Source organism: Ciona robusta, chromosome 12 (genome assembly GCF_009617815.1).
Source record: "Ciona robusta chromosome 12, ASM961781v2".
In the NCBI taxonomy this organism is placed as follows: domain Eukaryota; kingdom Metazoa; phylum Chordata; class Ascidiacea; order Phlebobranchia; family Cionidae; genus Ciona; species Ciona robusta.
The window spans coordinates 2,643,972-2,662,670 of record NC_143246.1 but is presented as its reverse complement, the minus strand read 5'-3'; the positions used below and the strand labels follow the sequence as shown (position 1 = coordinate 2,662,670).

General features: G+C 37.7%; 1 protein-coding gene across 2 annotated transcripts; it reads left to right on the top strand.

The window, feature by feature from the left end:
* Positions 1–3,855: 3,855 nt before the first annotated feature.
* Positions 3,856–10,367, top strand: LOC149726465 (uncharacterized). Of its 2 annotated transcripts, none has more exons than XM_089890929.1 (2): positions 3,856–4,262; positions 4,324–10,367. In XM_089890929.1, exon 2 carries the CDS (start codon positions 4,453–4,455, stop codon positions 9,940–9,942), a length of 5,490 nt encoding a protein of 1,829 aa, XP_089747055.1. In that variant the 5' UTR covers positions 3,856–4,262; positions 4,324–4,452; the 3' UTR covers positions 9,943–10,367. The 2 variants fall into 2 exon arrangements, with proteins under 2 accessions (XP_089747055.1, XP_089747056.1); XM_089890930.1 differs by having other exon boundaries at positions 3,856–9,113; positions 9,343–9,599.
* The last annotated feature ends 8,332 nt before the right edge of the window (positions 10,368–18,699 follow it).

The window sequence follows — 18,699 nt, the reverse complement described above, 5'->3', positions numbered from 1 at the left end:
TTTATAAAAGATATAATAGAGGATTGGGACCAATTACCGGATGCTGAAGTTGAGCAAACTAACCCAGCAGATGGGACATGCAACCGGCCAACAAGCAGTAAAAGGAGAAGACATATGCTGCCGAAGACACTGTTATTGAAACCAACTTTAATAATAGCTTAGTTTTTAAAATATTCAACAGTGCTGTTCAATCTCTTTTTAAGATTGGTGTGCCCTGATGGTCTTTCATCCCTAACTCCCACTTCCGAATCCGTCAAGTTAATAGATACCTTATCTCAGGACTACATAAAAAATAAAGTGAAAATACCTTATACAGTCAATATCCGGAACTATCAAGGAAAGCATCAAATATTTTACAGTATCCACAACACTATGCCGCACAACGACTCAACTATACTTTGTATCAACGAAACTAAGAATGAAACCATGATCGCCGGAATAAGTTGCAGAGGGCATGAGGTTATATAATATATTGGTGGATATGTTGTGAAAAAGGCAAGCTTAACACAAGACCATTTTTAAAAAGGACAAAACCTTATTTTGTGCAGGAAATATCTGATGCCCGTTGGATAAAGTTAATGAAGTACCATGATAAAGCCAGATTGTGTTTTCCTACACCAGAATTAACACAGATAGAACGCATTTATTATATTCACAATAAAGAACACTGGAAAAAAGATTAATGACATTGGCTTTACAAGGGTACTATCCAAAGGTTTAAAATGATGCTTGTTTCATGCAATTTCAAAACTGTTACGGAAGAAGCTAATGAAGATGGTACTAAAATAACTACCTATATTGCTGGATTGGTCGTGAGAATATTTAGCCATAATTTTGCATTAAACAAACTGAACACTAAGACAAAGAAAGAAATGCCCTACGGAAGTCCTTGAAAGCATAATAGGGTTATGTAGGACACTTTTTTTAAATTTCGGCAATAAACGAAGATTTTACAAGATTAATAGTATTCCCATTATATTATGAAGCGCAGTAGGGCGATTCTGTTCTTAATTATCAAAAATCGGTGTTAAATAGCCGAAAAAGGCTATCTTGAAATAAACGTGCTAAATCATATTATTTATGACCCTAGAATTCATTATAGTTTGTGAATTTAAACAATCAATTCAAATTAGTTAATAAAATGGCTGAAATATTTCCTACAGTTTGGTTTTGTCCAAAAAAATTAGTTGTAGTTTTGTGAGAAAAATAGTCTGGTGTTCATTATAGTTTGTGAATTTAGTTGTAGTTTTGTGAGAAAAATAGTCTGGTGTTCATTATAGTTTGTGAATTTATAAACAATCAATTCAAATTAGTTGATAAAATGGCTACAGTTTGTTTTTGTCCGAAAAAATTAGTTGTAGTTTTGTGAGAAAAATAGTCGGTGTCAATTTGGTTTAAATTATTTCAATGATTTGGTTTAAATTATTTCAAAAAGTACAATACTACATATTTAAATTTTAAAATTCAATAATTTCTACCTTAATGAGTAAGTAAAATATAATATACTGATATAATCACAAGATTTATAATCTGAATGACTATAACAAATATATTTAAAATTCAGTCACATGCACTTGGATAAATTAACGAGAGGTAGTTTAAGAGGGCAATAAGGTGTAAGTACTACCCAATTTGTGAAACAAAAATATATATATAAATAAACTTTACTATACATATTATATTTATATATATTACACATCGGTTATATTAACAATTAAAAAATCCGAATTAAAAATATAACTGGCATGTTCATGTATATATATTATGTAGATTCATTTTATGTTCCAACTTTCTCCACCCCACTATATCAAAATGAATGTCACCGTGGCTAAAGCAAAGTGTTTGCACTGCCTTGGTATACCTCATCCTGGAATTTATCTGTGAACAAAATACTACTTTGATATGAGGAACTGTAAAAAATACAGTGTATCAACAAAGGTTTAAGTGATAGAAACGATTTAGAATCAATCAGTATAGGGCAATGCTTGCATTACGAAGCAATAGGATTTGCACGGCACCGTGGCCCGAAGTGTCTTGGGCCATGGTCTTATTTTTTGATATGATAAAATAAACAAAGCATGAAATTTCAAAAATAGTTTAATATTTTTTTCAGAACTGGCAAAATAATGTGAAAAAGTGTTTGCACTGCCTTGGTATACCTCATCTTAGAATTTATCTGTGAACAAAATATAACTTTTATATGAGGAACTGTAAAAAAATAGAGTGTATCAACAAAGGTTTAAGTGATAGAAACGATTTAGAGTCAATCACTATAGGCTATGCTTGCATTACGAAGCAATAGGAGTTTGCACGGCACCGTGGCCCCGAAGTGTCTTGGGCCATGGCCCCATTTTTTTCAGTTTCTACGGCACCGGGACCCTTGGCCCTGTGGTCCGCTAAAGGTATCTTAGGCGTGGTGGGATTTTGGGTATTGTGGTATTTTTTTCATTGCCGTGTTACATAAATTCAATAAGTTTAAAACTAAGTGCTAACATATTAGTCTGTTTTACCCATGCAGAAATATTAGCACAAATTTTTGCTGTTAAATAAATCAGTTTAAAACTCTAGTACCAACACAACAATCGGTTTTACTAGAACGTTTAATTTATTCACGCATGAAAAAATAATGGGTATTGGCACATATTTTTGCTTTGCTGCACTCTTCATGAGTCCTCCTTCCACAACCATCGCAGGCTTAACTTGTATTTTTACAAGCTGCTTTGCAGTGGCAGACAACACAAAAATTTAACAAATCCGAAGTATCTGATAAAGATCACAAACTCCTAAAGATAAGGTGTTTGCACTGCCTTGGTATACCTCATCCTGGAATTTATCTGTAAACAAAATATAACTTTGATATGAGGAACTGTAAACAAATAGAGTTTATCAACAAAGGTTTAAGTGATAGAAACGATTTAGAGTCAATCAGTATCGGCTATGCTTGCATTACAAAGCAATAGGAGAAGTATGCGCGCTCTTCACGAGTCTTCCTTCCACAACCATCGCAGGCTTACCCAACTTGTATTTTTATAAGCTGCTTTGCACAACACAAAAATTTAACAAATCCGAAGTATCTGATAAACAATAAAATAAAAAATAAAGTAATCATCACTACAAATTTAAATGTGGGGATGTTTTAAGAAAAGTATTTAAGATGTGAGAATAACCGTGTTACACTTATACGACTGGTACATAAACGAATAATAATCTCTCTTGCCTATGTAACTTGTAACAACAAATTGCCAGATTCAGCTCTATACAGCATGAAGGCCTTTGTTGTGTGGCTGAAGGACACAGTGTTGCTGTTTCAGGTAAAAATTCTTCAAACTGAATACATTTTTGAATAATCAGAACATAGACTATTTAAGATAGGACTGGAACGTTACGACCTCGGGGTTTGTAACTTGAGTCCTGGACTAAAATGACTTCTAGAGAAGCTGGAGACAATCGTGTGATATAAAGAATTTGCTAAGGGATGACTTACGTAAAACTGTTTGTTTGTAATCATTTCCAGACAACATCTTACCCTGAGCTCCATTGCTATGCTTTCGTTGTGAATCAGGGCAGTTGATATGGCATTGAACAGACAGTTACCATCACCGGTTGTTTTTAGTGGTACCATTCCAGGAAAAGCACTATTATATTGAGTAGAGTAACTATCAATGCTGAGATTATTATCCAAAGTAAAGGGTACAGGTATTTTGTGATTGAAATTATTGTTTCGTAGTATTATTGCCTCTCGATTTGCGCAATCGACCAGGTGCGCCATTCCCCTTTTACTTGCCTGCGGTTAAGAAAATGATTATAGGCGGCAGAGATAACGGCATTACAGTTGCTCAACGGGTGTCCTATATATTGTGTTATCGCAAGATATACGTGAATATGTTTAGTTAACTTTAAGTTCGAACCTACTTTGTTACCCGCATTTGATTTACCGTTAATCGTATATAAGTTCAATGAAGCGTGCTGTATTTGCGTTCGTGCGTTTAAGTTTTAGTTTATGTGCCTTTAAGTTTATGTGCTCTAACGTCTAGCCAATCAGCGCCGCCCGCATCACTCGGGTTTGGCTTACTTCCTTGCTTTCTTATACGTCCTTTAGTTGTAGTTGCATTGACTTTAAGTTTAGTATGCACGTTTAGTTTACAGCCAGCTTTATATATTCGCTTTAAGTTTATCGTTTCACCAATTATTCTTTCCTATTCCAGATGTATAAGTTATTAAATCCAAAATGATGGTATCATATTAATAGCCGCAAACAGTTTGTAAGTACTTTGTTGTTCCTTTAACGTTGCGTTATTTAATCGTTCTTATTTTGTTATACAGAAAACCATCCGTTAATAAACAAATCAAAAAGGGATGCGTTGTCTAATGCGGCAATATTAAAAGAAATTACCTGTCATAGAAGCTTGGCGGTTATACAGTTTTAAACTGGCTTTTAGAAGACCCATCATTATGGATTCAACAAGAAACCAAATCGGAGAAGCTGCATCAAATTCACCAATGCTTGCAGCAAGTTTTACCGACCCTCCTGAAACGGTCGATGAACTGCAATCTAACATAACAGTCCGGACAAAACAGCGTTTAAAAAGGATGTCAAACTCCGACGTCGACGAGCCGCCACAAGCTGTCAGTCAACATTCCAACAGTCGCACCAGCCTATCTTCAAAGACCACGCTGGTGAGCACAGAAGAGAAACGCGCTGCTCTAATCGCGCGGGCCGAAACTGAACAACAACTAAACAGATTGGAAGAGTTGCAAATAAAACTGCGCCTCGATTTCGAGGAAGAGGAATTGAGCCGAAAACAACAAATAGAGGCAGAAAACTTCGCACGCCAACGCCGCATGGAGGAGCAAGAGCTTACGTACAGACACCGGAAACGGGAATTGCTCTTAAAGGCAGAAATCGCTGAAACGGCGGCGGAAATGAGCTGCCTGAAAGACAACTCCCACAATTTGGGCGAATCGACGAAGCATCGGGCACCAAACACCTCATCATCCATGTTTGCATGCCCAGCAAAACCAATAACGCGTCCAATAGCAGTCGAATCCGCTCCACCGCCGGTCGACAACGCCATCCTCACAAGTCTATGTTCCAGGTTACCCGCACAAGAACCACCATCGTTCGAAGGCGATCCATCAGAATATTGCAACTTTATAGACGCGTTCGATACGATAGTCGCCAACAAACTATCCGACGACAAACAAAAGCTGTTCTTTCTCGCCAAATACACTAAAGGTAGTGCCGGTCTCCTGGTTCAAGGATGCCAACACATGCCACGCAATGAAGGATACCAAAGGGCAAGAGATCTACTTCAGCAAACGTTCGGACAAAAATTCCAGATAGCAAGAGCATGTATGGACAAAGTTATTTTCGGACCTACCCTGCGTTTGACAGATAAGCATGGGTTAATCGAGTTCTCCGCAAAACTCACGGCATGCACATGTACATTAGCAGGGATCAACTACCTCCATAAAATGGACAGTATGGACATTATCGAAAAAATACTACGTCGGTTGCCCGCACAATGGCAAACCTCCTGGGAATCCGTGGCCGACGATATATTGTTTACTAAAATGACGGAAATAAGTATAGACCACCTCGCCAGCTTCGTTACGAAGAAAACAAGAGAAGCAACCAACTACATGTACACTCCATCAAGATACGAGAAACGCACTTCCCTTCAACGTACGTCATCTCAATCCCCCAAGTCCTTTGCTACAGAGGTAACTAATATGGAATGCCAGATGTGTCACGCACCACATTTCCTTAATCAGTGCTGGAAATTTCGAAACTTATGCTACAGCGATCGTCTTTCATTTGTCATTGAGAAAATGTTGTGCATAGCTTGCCTACAACGTGGACATACGGCTTCCCACTGTCGACGGATAAACCCTTGCAAAAAACCCGGTTGCACTAAAGCCCATACAACCCTGCTTCATCCTACGCCCGATCTCCACAATGCAGAGCCAGAACGTCCAATACGTCTCGAGAGCCACCATACAACGACGTCCGCCATCAAAGGGCATAAACCAATGAGAGCTCTTCTGCCAATTCTCCCAGTAAAGGTGCGTCACCCGCGTTCCGGTAAAACGATCGTTACGCACGCGTTCCTAGATCCAGGTAGCAATTCATCCTTCATAACCAGTTCGCTTCTTTCCGACCTCGGTATCACTGGACCACCAATCCGGATAAGTACAACCACAATAAACAGAAAACTGCGCAACCAAACCGTCATGTTGATAAAACACTTGGAAATCGCTGATCTCGACGAAAACGTACGTATAACTGTTAACCCTATGTATTCAACCAAAGAACTACCTGTGACGAAGGACGACATGGCACATCAGGACGACATAGCTATGTTCCCGGAATTCAGTTTTATCGATATCCCGAACATAAACGCGGAAGTAACGTTGCTAATTGGAAACGACAATCCGAAAATTCTACAACCAAAACAAGTCGTCGCAAGCGATAAAGACTATTACGCGCTAAGAACGTCAATCGGATGGGTGTTTAACTGCCCCAGCAAACGCCCAACAACAGTAAAAACATTTTCTTTAAAATTGCATACGGAAAATATATGTTCTCTGTGTGCAGATATACAGGATTGTCATCAAAATGCGAAGCAAGAGCTGTCTAGAACCGATCAACAATTCATGAACCTGGTTAAAACCTCACTACGTCACCTACCGGATGGCCATTACGAGATCGCACCACCTCTCAAAAACGTCGACTTAAAAATGCCACCAAATCGAGCCCAAGCAGAGCAACGAGCCAACAGCCTTAAACGTAAGTTCACCCGAAACCAAACGTTCTTCAGCGACTACAAGACCGCCATCGACGACATGTTGCATAGCGGATATGCAGAGAAAGTTACAATTATTAGGCCGACAGACCGCACAACCTGGTACGTACCACATCATGGAGTTTATCATCCCGAGAAACCAGGGAAGCTTCGAGTGGTATTCGACTGCTCTGCTAAGTTTAAGGGCACATCCTTAAACGATAACCTTCTACCCGGACCCAATCTAACTAATTCCTTGTTTGAGGTCCTTCAACGATTCCGCCAAAACAATATAGCCATAATGGGAGATATTAAATCAATGTTTCATCAGGTACGAGTCCCGGAGAAGCACAGAGACCTATTTCGTTTTCTCTGGTGGGAAAACGGTGACCTGGACGGACAATTGCTGGACTACAGAATGACGGTCTACCTCTTCGGAACGGTCTGTTCGCCTAGTTGTGCCAACTTCGCTTTGAGGACAACCGCCTCTGACCACGCAGACGAATATCCAGCGGACGTCGCTGAAACGGTACAGAGAAACTTCTATGTAGACGATTGCCTAAAGGCCCTTCCAAACTCTGCAACTGCGATCGACATGGTAAACAACTTACAGCACTTACTATCGAGAGGCGGATTTCGGATCACTAAATGGATTAGTAACTCGCGGGAAGTCATAAACGCTATTCCACACGCTGAACAAACAAGTAGCGTCAAGGGGCTAGATTTAGAAAAGCAAACGCTGCCCGTCGAGAGAGCCCTTGGCCTCCAGTGGAACGTAGAAGGCGATTCCCTTTGTTTTAAAATACGTCTAAAGGACAAACCTTGTACCCGGCGAGGAATCCTATCCATCGTAAATTCAATGTACGATCCTCTAGGTTTTGGCGCCCCGGTCGTCCAACCAGCCAAGGTTCTTCTGCAAACGCTATGCAAGCTGAAGCTACTGTGGGACGAACCAATCCCAATCAAAGCAAGGCTCCGATGGTCGAACTGGTTAGCGGAACTGCGAGGTCTCGCTAACTTCCACATACCCCGTTGCCTAAAGCCAGCAGGATTCGGTAAAATAACGCAGGCCCAACTGCATCATTTTTCAGACGCGTCCACGGAAGCGTACGGTGCCGTCTCGTACATACGATGCGTGAACAGTAAAGGAGAAGTTCACTGCAGCTTCGGATGCGCAAAGACACGACTGGCCCCAGTTAAGCCGATGACAATACCGCGCCTGGAGCTTACCGCGGCAACCGTCTCCACCACCCTCGATTCCATGCTTCAGCAGAGTCTCGACATATTAACAATGCCGTCGGTGTATTGGACAGATAGTGCGACGGTCCTGCGGTATCTACAAAACGAAACCAAGAGCTTTCACACATACGTGGCAAATCGTATTTCCGTAGTTAAAGACAAAACTAACGTGGATCAATGGAAGTATATTCCTACAAAGCTTAACCCAGCCGACGACCTGTCGCGAGGACTTAACGCGAAGGAGTTCCTTAACAACAAACGATGGTTAACTGGACCAGATTTCCTCTGGAAATCAGAAACGAATTGGCCCGCACAACCAGACTTTCTGAATGTCAGCGAAGAAGACGACGAAGTAAAGAGGTGTCCAATATCCATGGCCTTGCTTACCGCACCCATTAACGAAGATCCGATTCACCACCTTTTCAATAAATACTCTAGCTGGACCAAATTCACAAGAACCATAGCGTGGTTATTGCGACTTAAACGACGGTTACAATCCAATGCAAAGCTAAAACTACCGGCAACAACAGTTCAAGTAAATTCTAAGCCCGTAATAGAAGCAATGACCGTGGAAGAACTGACTATCGCAGAGAATGCAATCTTCCAGGTGCTGCAGAGACAAACGTTCGCCGATGAAATATCGTGCATTGAAAATAACCGACCAATCAAGATGTCGAGCCCATTAAGCAAACTGGACCCCATTCTACGCGAAGGTTTATTGTGCGTCGGAGGAAGAATTGACAAGGCCCCGATTAATTACAATGCTAAGCATCAAATTATTATACCACGAAACTCACACACGGCAAAGTTGCTCATTCAAAACGCACATACAGTATCGGGCCATTCCGGAAGAGAACACGTACTGAGCGTCCTTCGAGAACGATTTTGGATCCTACGAGCAAATTCAAGCGTACGTTCTATCCTGTCCAGATGCTTTATGTGTCGAAAAAGAAGCGGTAAAGCACTTCATCAAAAAATGGCAGACCTACCCACCGATCGCATTACACCAAACAAGCCGGCTTTCTCCTGTGCGGGCGTCGACTACTTCGGACCTTTCTTCGTAAAACAAGGAAGGAGCAGAGTAAAAAGGTACGGCGTCGTATTTACCTGTCTTGCAATCCGAGCGGTACACTTCGAAATAGCCCATACACTAGACACAAACTCGTTTATTCAAGCGCTACGACGTTTCATCTCACGCAGAGGACATGTTACAGAACTAAGGTCTGACAACGGAACAAACCTAGTCGGTGGTGAACGTGAGCTGAAACAATCCATCGAAGAATGGAATCACTACCAAATAAACAATTTTTTATTGCAGAGAAAAATCAAATGGACGTTCAATACACCCACATCATCTCACTCTGGTGGAGTGTGGGAAAGAGTCATTCGAAGCGTTCGAAAAATTTTGTTTTCGCTGATCAAAGAACAAACAACAACCGACGAAAGTCTTCTGACACTAATGTGCGAAGCAGAAGCTATTCTAAACAACCGACCAATAACCACCGTATCGGATGATGTTCGTGATGCGGAAGCATTAACACCAAACCATCTCCTGCTACTGAAACCAGGGAAAAGCCTACCACCGGGAGTGTTCAATAAGGATGACACACTCAGTCGAAAGCGATGGAGGCAGACACAATACCTGGCCGATGTGTTCTGGCGCCGATGGCAGAAAGAATATCTACCCCTACTGCAACAACGAGCGAAATGGACCAATGTACAATCGAACTTAAAACTGGACGATATTGTTTTAATAATCGATTACAGTCAGCCCCGTGGCTCATGGGTAATCGGTCGCATAATCGCGGTTTTTCCAGACGATCACGGACTAGTTCGATCCGCTCGCGTCAAAACACAACATTCTACTCTAGAGAGACCAATAACAAAGTTGTGTTTGTTATCTACTGATCTCGTATAAACTTTCCTTCTCCTTTATGATGCATTCTGTTTCCTTGCGATATTTCGATTAAGCTTATGACCTTAATGGGGCGGGTGTGTTATCGCAAGATATACGTGAATATGTTTAGTTAACTTTAAGTTCGAACCTACTTTGTTACCCGCATTTGATTTACCGTTAATCGTATATAAGTTCAATGAAGCGTGCTGTATTTGCGTTCGTGCGTTTAAGTTTTAGTTTATGTGCCTTTAAGTTTATGTGCTCTAACGTCTAGCCAATCAGCGCCGCCCGCATCACTCGGGTTTGGCTTACTTCCTTGCTTTCTTATACGTCCTTTAGTTGTAGTTGCATTGACTTTAAGTTTAGTATGCACGTTTAGTTTACAGCCAGCTTTATATATTCGCTTTAAGTTTATCGTTTCACCAATTATTCTTTCCTATTCCAGATGTATAAGTTATTAAATCCAAAATGATGGTATCATATTAATAGCCGCAAACAGTTTGTAAGTACTTTGTTGTTCCTTTAACGTTGCGTTATTTAATCGTTCTTATTTTGTTATACAGAAAACCATCCGTTAATAAACAAATCAAAAAGGGATGCGTTGTCTAATGCGGCAATATTAAAAGAAATTACCTGTCATAGAAGCTTGGCGGTTATATATTGTATAAATTGTACTAAAAAAGTTAATGCTATCCCAATTATAATCGGGAGCTCTATAAATAAACGTTAACCATTTATAACATTAAATCATAATGTATGCAATCGAAATACCTGGGATAAACGCATTGCTGACATACAAAAATCGAAAGACCCATCACTGAACGAAGAACATTTCATGCATATGTATGGCACATTTTTTAATGAACCGAGAAAGTACATGTCTTTTAAAGAAACAGATTCACATGATACATGAAACCATGTAAAACACAATTCGCAATACAAAGAATCCAATTTGCAGTTTGCAGAACATGTCCCACACGGATACTTCGCGTATTTTCTCATTATTGCAACTAAACTAAACAAAATCCTGCTTTATAACCACGTGATTAGGCAATGTAATTCGTCTGCTAGTAACTGCCACACTGTACACACTGCTCAGACTATGCACACTGCACATAAAATATCCTAATATTGTCTTTAATAATGTCCTAATCAATTGAAATAAGTGAAATAAAACAGAAGCAGTATACTTTGAACAACTAAAAATATGCGAAATAGTTGGATTTTGTCTCATAAAACTATTCCCATTTCTACACAAGTTTCCTGTCGTTCAAGTATTGACTGTAAGTTTTCTCTGATAAAATACTAATTTGTTATAAAATACTAATTTGTTTCATCTGATTGAGAAATTCTGTATGTAGTACTATTGCTGGCTCAAAGTATGCATATTGATGCTCTCAATGTGTGGGCACTCCAAACCTGGATTTGTTTGCCTGGCTGTTGTTAATAAAACTTCACAATCTGAATTGCTGCACTTAAATTCACAATCTGAATTGCTGCACTTGAACTGGAGTTAAAAGTTAAAATGCCTCCACTTGTACAGCCAACCATATATATCCCTTGTATTTTGTCAACTGTAAGGCATGGGTGTTTAATTTGAGGAATTCCATGGCTGTTTTCTCCATGGCGTCTTAATGAACAGAGGTTTTTAAACTTTGATGAGCAGTGGACACATTGAAACCTCTGTTCAGCTTCTGTTAAACAGTAATTTAATGTACACTATTGTTTTACAGTTAAATTCATTAGTGTTAAAAGCTAGTTTTATTATGATTTTACTAAATATCAAATTCTTTTTTAAACTGAAGTGTAAATCATAGCATGTGTACACATGTAAAGTATAAAATTTATGTTTGGTTGTTACTTGTATCAGAACAAATGTCTTGCTTGTTTGAAACTGTTGCTGGTTCTTTATTTAATTCTGCCTTTTTTTCTGAAAAGAACTAAAGTTTTAGCAACTCCCTTGGTATAAATCTTCCTAGTTACCTGCACTTTCTAGAACTGGAAGCTTTTGATGGTTTCTTAAATGGGACAAAAATGATTGTTTTCTTCCATATACTTTTAAACAAATTACACAATGGTAATCGTTTTATTTCAGACAAGCTTGTTCTTGTAATTTCGGCATGGAAACAGGCGAACTGCAAATACAGTTAATAAACATAGCATTTAATTCAGTTACAAAACTAGTACAAAATCAAACCTCTTTTAGCTTCAATTTGAAAAGGCAATGAATATTTACAGTGTTGTTCAAAATGCCTCTTTCCTTCTTACACGCTTGAAGAGCACATTGGGCGTCCGATGGCAGTTGTTTTTTCTCTGCTGACCACTTCTGTCGCCAATAGCGGAGCTTTGACGTAATTGTTGCAGCGGGATATTTTTCCAGGTCTTCCGAGTATAGTTCAACCAAATTTATTTTCATCTAAAAATAGAACATAAGGTTTGTGTCGTAAAAAGGCGTCTAAACGACAAATAATATCCTAAAAACTAATGCATTTGGATTGTTTTAAATAAGAAACATCAACAGGGTATTCCAGTCTGTATTTATATATGTAAAACACTACTATCAAATGTCAAAAGATTCAAGTTCATTTTAATTTACCCGGTTAAGTTTATCTTTTTCAGAATAATTGCAACGTGAAAATCACTGCAACCCTTAACAAAATGGTACGGTTTAATTTATTGTTTAATTATCTTCTTACTTGTATTACCCTAAGTACCTTGGCAAGTTTACCTTTATCAGAGTAACTGTTAATAAACTCCTTCACTTTAGAAGCTTGAATAAAGAACTTGAGTAAATGGTGAGGTCCTATCTTTCTTGTACCAGACGAGATTTGTTGTTCAATTACCTTCTTACTACTTATACCTGGTCATGTTTACCCTTAGAGTAATTGTCATTGAACTCATAATTGCATCAGGAAATTTAGCAAGCACTCTGGAAATGCAGGGTTAATTAACACTATGATCGCTTGCTATCAAGTTCTGAAAGGATCTACTTGACAGCAATCGAAGCAAATGAGAGAACCTTAAAAAATTGCGTCAGTGTGTGAGTTTTGAAATGTAACGATTCAAAAAAACAGAAACATGACTATATAATAACTTTTACGTTCAGGAAACGTACAGTTATATATTAGTTTAGTATAAACCTGCTCTTCGCAAGATAAAGCTGTTAAGCTATGGGGTCCGATTTTAAATGTTCACGCAATTCTTTGGTTATTAATACATTTGTTGCAATCATAAAAAATATTATTAGTTTAGTATATACCTGGTCTTCGCAAGATAAAGCTGTTATAGTACCAGTGCGGCTTTTGACAACCTCCTTCGGTGGCCAGAACAAAATTATGCAATTTACGAATCTTTGTTAATGATGATAATCAACCATTCTGCTTTCTATCTACTCTACAATAGTATCACCATTGTGGCTTTTGAGAACCTCTTTGGTGGCCCGGAATAAAATTATGCAATTTAGCTGAATTGTTAATGATATTGGATGTTACACCTGTAAAATGATTGCATACTTACGCTTGATCATAGATCGATGGTTAAACCATCACCAGTGTGGCTTTCGAGAGTAGCCAAAATAAAATTATGCAACTCAGCTAAATCTTTGTTAATGATATGGGCTGTGTAAACCGATAAATGATTGCATTCATGTGCTTGACGATTAGACCGATGGTTAAATCAATACTATTTGCATTCGATAATTCATCACGAATTTTGGCATTGCAAATTTTCCTATGTTGTTTAAGTTTTTTTGTAAAAGAATATTGTATCTAAGAGATAAACAAATATCAATGCTTTATTGTTATTAACAATAGTGCCTATGAGCTTTCTATATAGAAATTTGGGATTACAGCAGGTCAGATCAGAGAATAAGAACTGTTGGTCAATAAAGGCTATATACACACTGAATTCAACAGCAAACAATACGTGGCAGCAGATACTAGATGAAAAAATTAATCTATTGCTCATAGTACAAATTTCATTGCTTGTTTGTTATTAATAGTGAATAAGCTTTTTCTTTATTGATATTTTAAATTGCATTCCAAATTTGTTTGCGGAAGTACAAATTTCATTGCTTGTTTGTTATTAATAGTGAATGAGCTTTTTCTTTATTAATATTTTAAATTGCATTCCAAATTTGTTTGCGGATGTTTTATATTGTTTTCAATTATGCACCAAGAGTTTTTACAAATGAAACAAACAAATAAACTACCAAAGTAGTATATACACAACAGACATTTAACAAGCAAACAGCCTTATAACTGCTTGAGAAACCCGAACTGACCTGCGGCTGTACCAAAATATATCAATTCGCTAGTTTTTTAATTTAGAAATTACAAAAAGAATAAATAACAATAACATAAAAAACAAGTACTTTTTATTGATTTTAACACAAGAATGAAAAAATAAATACATAAATGCAACTCTTTCAAAAATGTTTCAAGATGAAAAATGTCTTTGAAACACACTTCCACCCAATGCTTAAGGCGAGGAGGAAGTATAACTGCATCACCGATTTCAAGATTGGGATGCGTGCAGTCGATTGTTCCCAATCACACATGGAAAAAAACCTGCAGCGACATAAAATTGTTACTTCAGCTTAAACACCTCGGTCACAGTCTAGATTGAATCTGCTCACAGTTGACTGATCTAACATCAAAAGATTCCCATCACTTTTTTAAAAGTGTCTTGTTGCAAAAAATGCAAGCAGCCAAGCACACTCTAAAAAATTGTTGGAGTGCATGGCTTTGTACCTTCAAACTGGAAAACGTTGTATAGCGAAAACAAAAACATGTTTCGCTGTTTTCGTAACGACTACTTTCCAGTCATTCAAATCGTGATATTAAAACAATTACCCAGTTTTGTGTATGCCAGGAGAGGCAATTGCTACATGCCAATGACACGTGTTTTCGTATAAACCTTTGCACACTTTCCTGTACTGAGAGGGAGTACGGGGCTAGTACTACCCTGCTGTCTCTCACTTGGTCTTTTTATACTGGGTCAGTACGGGGCTCGGGGTTCTGTTGTTACTGTTCACGTGTTTGCTTGTTCAAAGGTCTTAGTAGAGTTTTGTTTATAATATTAGGATTTTGTTTATGATATATATAGTCAACTGTGTACACCTACTTAAAACATCATACTGAGAATTTCTTAAGATTATGTTGAAGTATGGGCTTCAATGAAACAAGTTTATTATAACAACGTGTGGTGGATACTTCTTTTTTTTTATTGAACTTATAGTTTCGTATGCTTTTAAATGCCTAAATTATTATTATTAAAGAGACTTAAAATTTATTGAAAAACCTACCCTAGTTTTTAAAAACAGCTCTAATATTAATTAATGAAACTCCTTCCTTATCCCCAAACAATTGCTTTGATTCAACAAGCATTCCCTTAAATTGTACGGTCCAGTCCAAATCGCGACTCTAGTATGAATTTGGATTCTATCCCAAAGTATGTAGGTATGTCATATGTGTGGATTTAATTTTATTGTGTAGTATTGCTCAAGAAGTTCTATACTATAAGCTACAATATCTTTCCTACGTTCTTTCCGCTTGTTTTTTTTTAACAAGGTCTCCATCCCTGAAAGCACCTTACTGCTTTTTCATTTTTTTGTCATTTATTTGTGTTTGGGATTTCTAGATGTTTACCTTGTTTGTCTGCAATTATTTTTTTTCATGTTACTGTTAATATTGCTTCTTCATGAGTAGTACTATCACAGTTAAACTTGTTTTATCGACCTGCTGATATTTTTTCTAGCTTCCTCCACTCTTTTTGAATCCTTGTTTTTTGTAGGAAAAATTAAATTATAATGTGCTATCTTAAACATAACCTGTTTATTTTTTCCCATAGAAAGCCTATTTCAAACTCAACAGAAAAAGTGAGAGAATTTGATCGATTGTGAATAGGAAATATAAAGACACCTGTTAAAATTTATTTGTAAACTCACCTTTCCTTTTAACAAACTGCTTTAACATTAAAATATTCGTTATAAATTGCCAATATATGATAGGCATAAATTGCCAAGTTGTGTAGTTCAGCAATAAAACATTAAACTTTAACAACGATGGGCTTGTTATATTTTGTGAAGGTAGGTAGTACTGTTTTTTATCAACATTTGCATCAATGACTCAGTTGGAAATAAGAGGTGTAACCCTTTACCATATAAATGTGCAAAACTACCTTTAGGCAACTTAAAACAACCTTCAACTTTTTTGTTGTAATCTGCAAATAAACTTTTCTATACACACTATATACTTCCATTTGCATTTTGTAGCCGCCGCGCTACTAGAACTCTTTTTGACTTATATCGCGAAGTTTTGATAAGTTATGATTCAATGACAATAATGGTACAGCAAAAATGCAAACTCTAAAACATTTTTAACAAAAACGCCCGGCGGAAGACAGACTCTAACTTTAAATAAACAAGGTCATATGGGATCGGCAAATGCACATTCAAGCATGATGAGTCTACGCAGTAACTCCTTTCTGTGCACTCTATTTATATTAGTTCTCTATGCTGCCACACGTATTGTTTAAAAGCCGTTTAGTAGGATCTAAACATGCTTCGCAGAACATTGGACCTGCAAAATAAAAATGTATTTTTAAATATTGAAATATTTTTGTAATAATGAAAATAAATTTTACAAAATGCTGCCACGTATTGTTTGACAGCCCTTTAAGATTTAAACTTGCTTCGCAGAACATTGGACCTGCAAAATAAAAATGTATTTTTAAACATTTTTGTAATTTTTAAGTTTTTTTAATAATAAAAATATTAAAGATAAATACTTAATTTTACAATTGTAATAAAACCAACAATATTTTATTTACGACTGTATTAAAAAAACAACAAAGAATATTTGTGATTTTAAAGTTTTTATGAAATAGTTTTGTGATTTAACACGGATGTTCTGTTTCCTACCCCTCATGTTCGCTCATGAGATGCCACGTTTGTAACTTTCTGGGTGACTTACTATTCTTTTAATGTATGACCACCAGTTTGAGCAACCCACTGGGTGAAGGTGCGTGTTTTTTCTTAGTAAATGAATTACCGATTTTCCCTCTTTGGTTGCCGGTATAGCTGTATCTGCATCTTTAGTAACAATTTCAAATTGATACCTTCCTCTAACGTAATAGAGAAAAAACCCGTCAGCTGATTATCTGGCCTCCAAACCTTAAAACAAGATATCAATTCTGTTGTAATAATATGGTATTAAACACACATTAATCCTACTGTGGGGTAAGATTGCAAACTGTCAGCATCTAAATCAAATATTTCCGTATTGTGTTTTGAGTATTCAATGCTGTTTGGGAGTCGGGTGTGTAATTCTGTATATATATTCTTTGTTACTCTGCCAAAAGGATCGAGAAAATAGAATAAAAACATATCCCGTTTTACCTCTAGTTATGTATATTTACCGATGTGGCCATACAGTGTAGAATAAAAACATATCCCGTTTTACCTCTAGTTATGTATATTTACCGATGTGGCCATACAGTGTATAAAACACACTTCTCTTTTCACAACAGGCTTTTTTACGGATTGGACCAGCAGTCTCAGGCGACGCATCCTCGTCAGATGCTGACGTTGCAGTCTTCCCAATAGGTTAGACAGGAACTATTGGATGTTCAATAGACTGTCTGTGTCAAAGGACCTGCCGGCATATATTTTGTGTAAAAATAACGTTCTTGTAGATTGTTTTATCGTTGAATGGAGGGTCCTGTATTAGGGATCGAAACGTCAACGTGGTACCTGGTACCAAGATTGAACATGCACATATTCGCGACCTAATTAAACAAACAATAATATTCCTACTGAGTCGCGGGACTACGGTAATTAAATTCTGCAAATAGTTAATATCAAATTTACCCAGATGGTGTAAGAAAACACGTCGTCTCTCGGCTGGCACAGGGGCTTGCTTCTCTCCCGGAGGCGGGCGACGCATGAACGAATTCACAAACTTATCCCTCACCATTCACAGCAGGTAATCAAATTTACCCAGATGGTGTAAGAAAACACGTCGTTGTCTCTCGGCTGGCACAGGGGCTTGCTTCTCTCACGGAGGCGGGCGACGCATGAACGAATTCACAAACTTGTCCCCCACAATTCACAGCATGTAACGTGCCCCACAAAAGCAGATCGGCGAACCCCATCCTGATACAACGACAACATTTCAAACTTTTTTAAAAAAAAAAATTGAAAAAAATGGATTTAGGGGAGACCGGGGATAGTTCGGACGGTTTTTGGAAAATTGCTAATAATTTTTTTTATATGCGTCACATGAATTTAAATATTAGTTTGTTGTAAAGGGTGATCCTTTGCCGAAAAAGGGTAGGAGAGTCTGAGAAATCGCACCCTGTCTGTACGAGTATCCATTTTCAACAACTGAAACAAAGCATACTCTCCTGTCGTCTTTCTTTTAAACGTTCTTATTATTTTTTATGATCTAAAACTTTTGTGAGCATACAATATAATACACCTTACCAACCCGGGCATGTTTTCCGACGTATCCCCAGACACGTGGCGACAATTAAAAGCAAAAACATAGCCGCCTGTTTACCTCCTGCTCAAAATCTACGTTTGCTTATTGAAGTGTTGCTTCTAAACTACAACTTCCACCGCAAAAGAATTACTTTCGGCTATCAGCAACCGAACTATACCCTTACAACCAAAAACTTAAAAAGTAGATATTTCCTGTTAAACTAACATTTTTTATTTTAACTAATTGGTTGAACTACGCGTGCCCTTAAACAGTATGCTGCTTTGTAATGGAAGCA

Coding starts and splice junctions, on each gene's coding strand:
- LOC149726465 (XM_089890929.1), top strand. CDS start 4,453: ATGGATTCAACAAGAAACCAAATCGGAGAAGCTGCATCAAATTCACCA.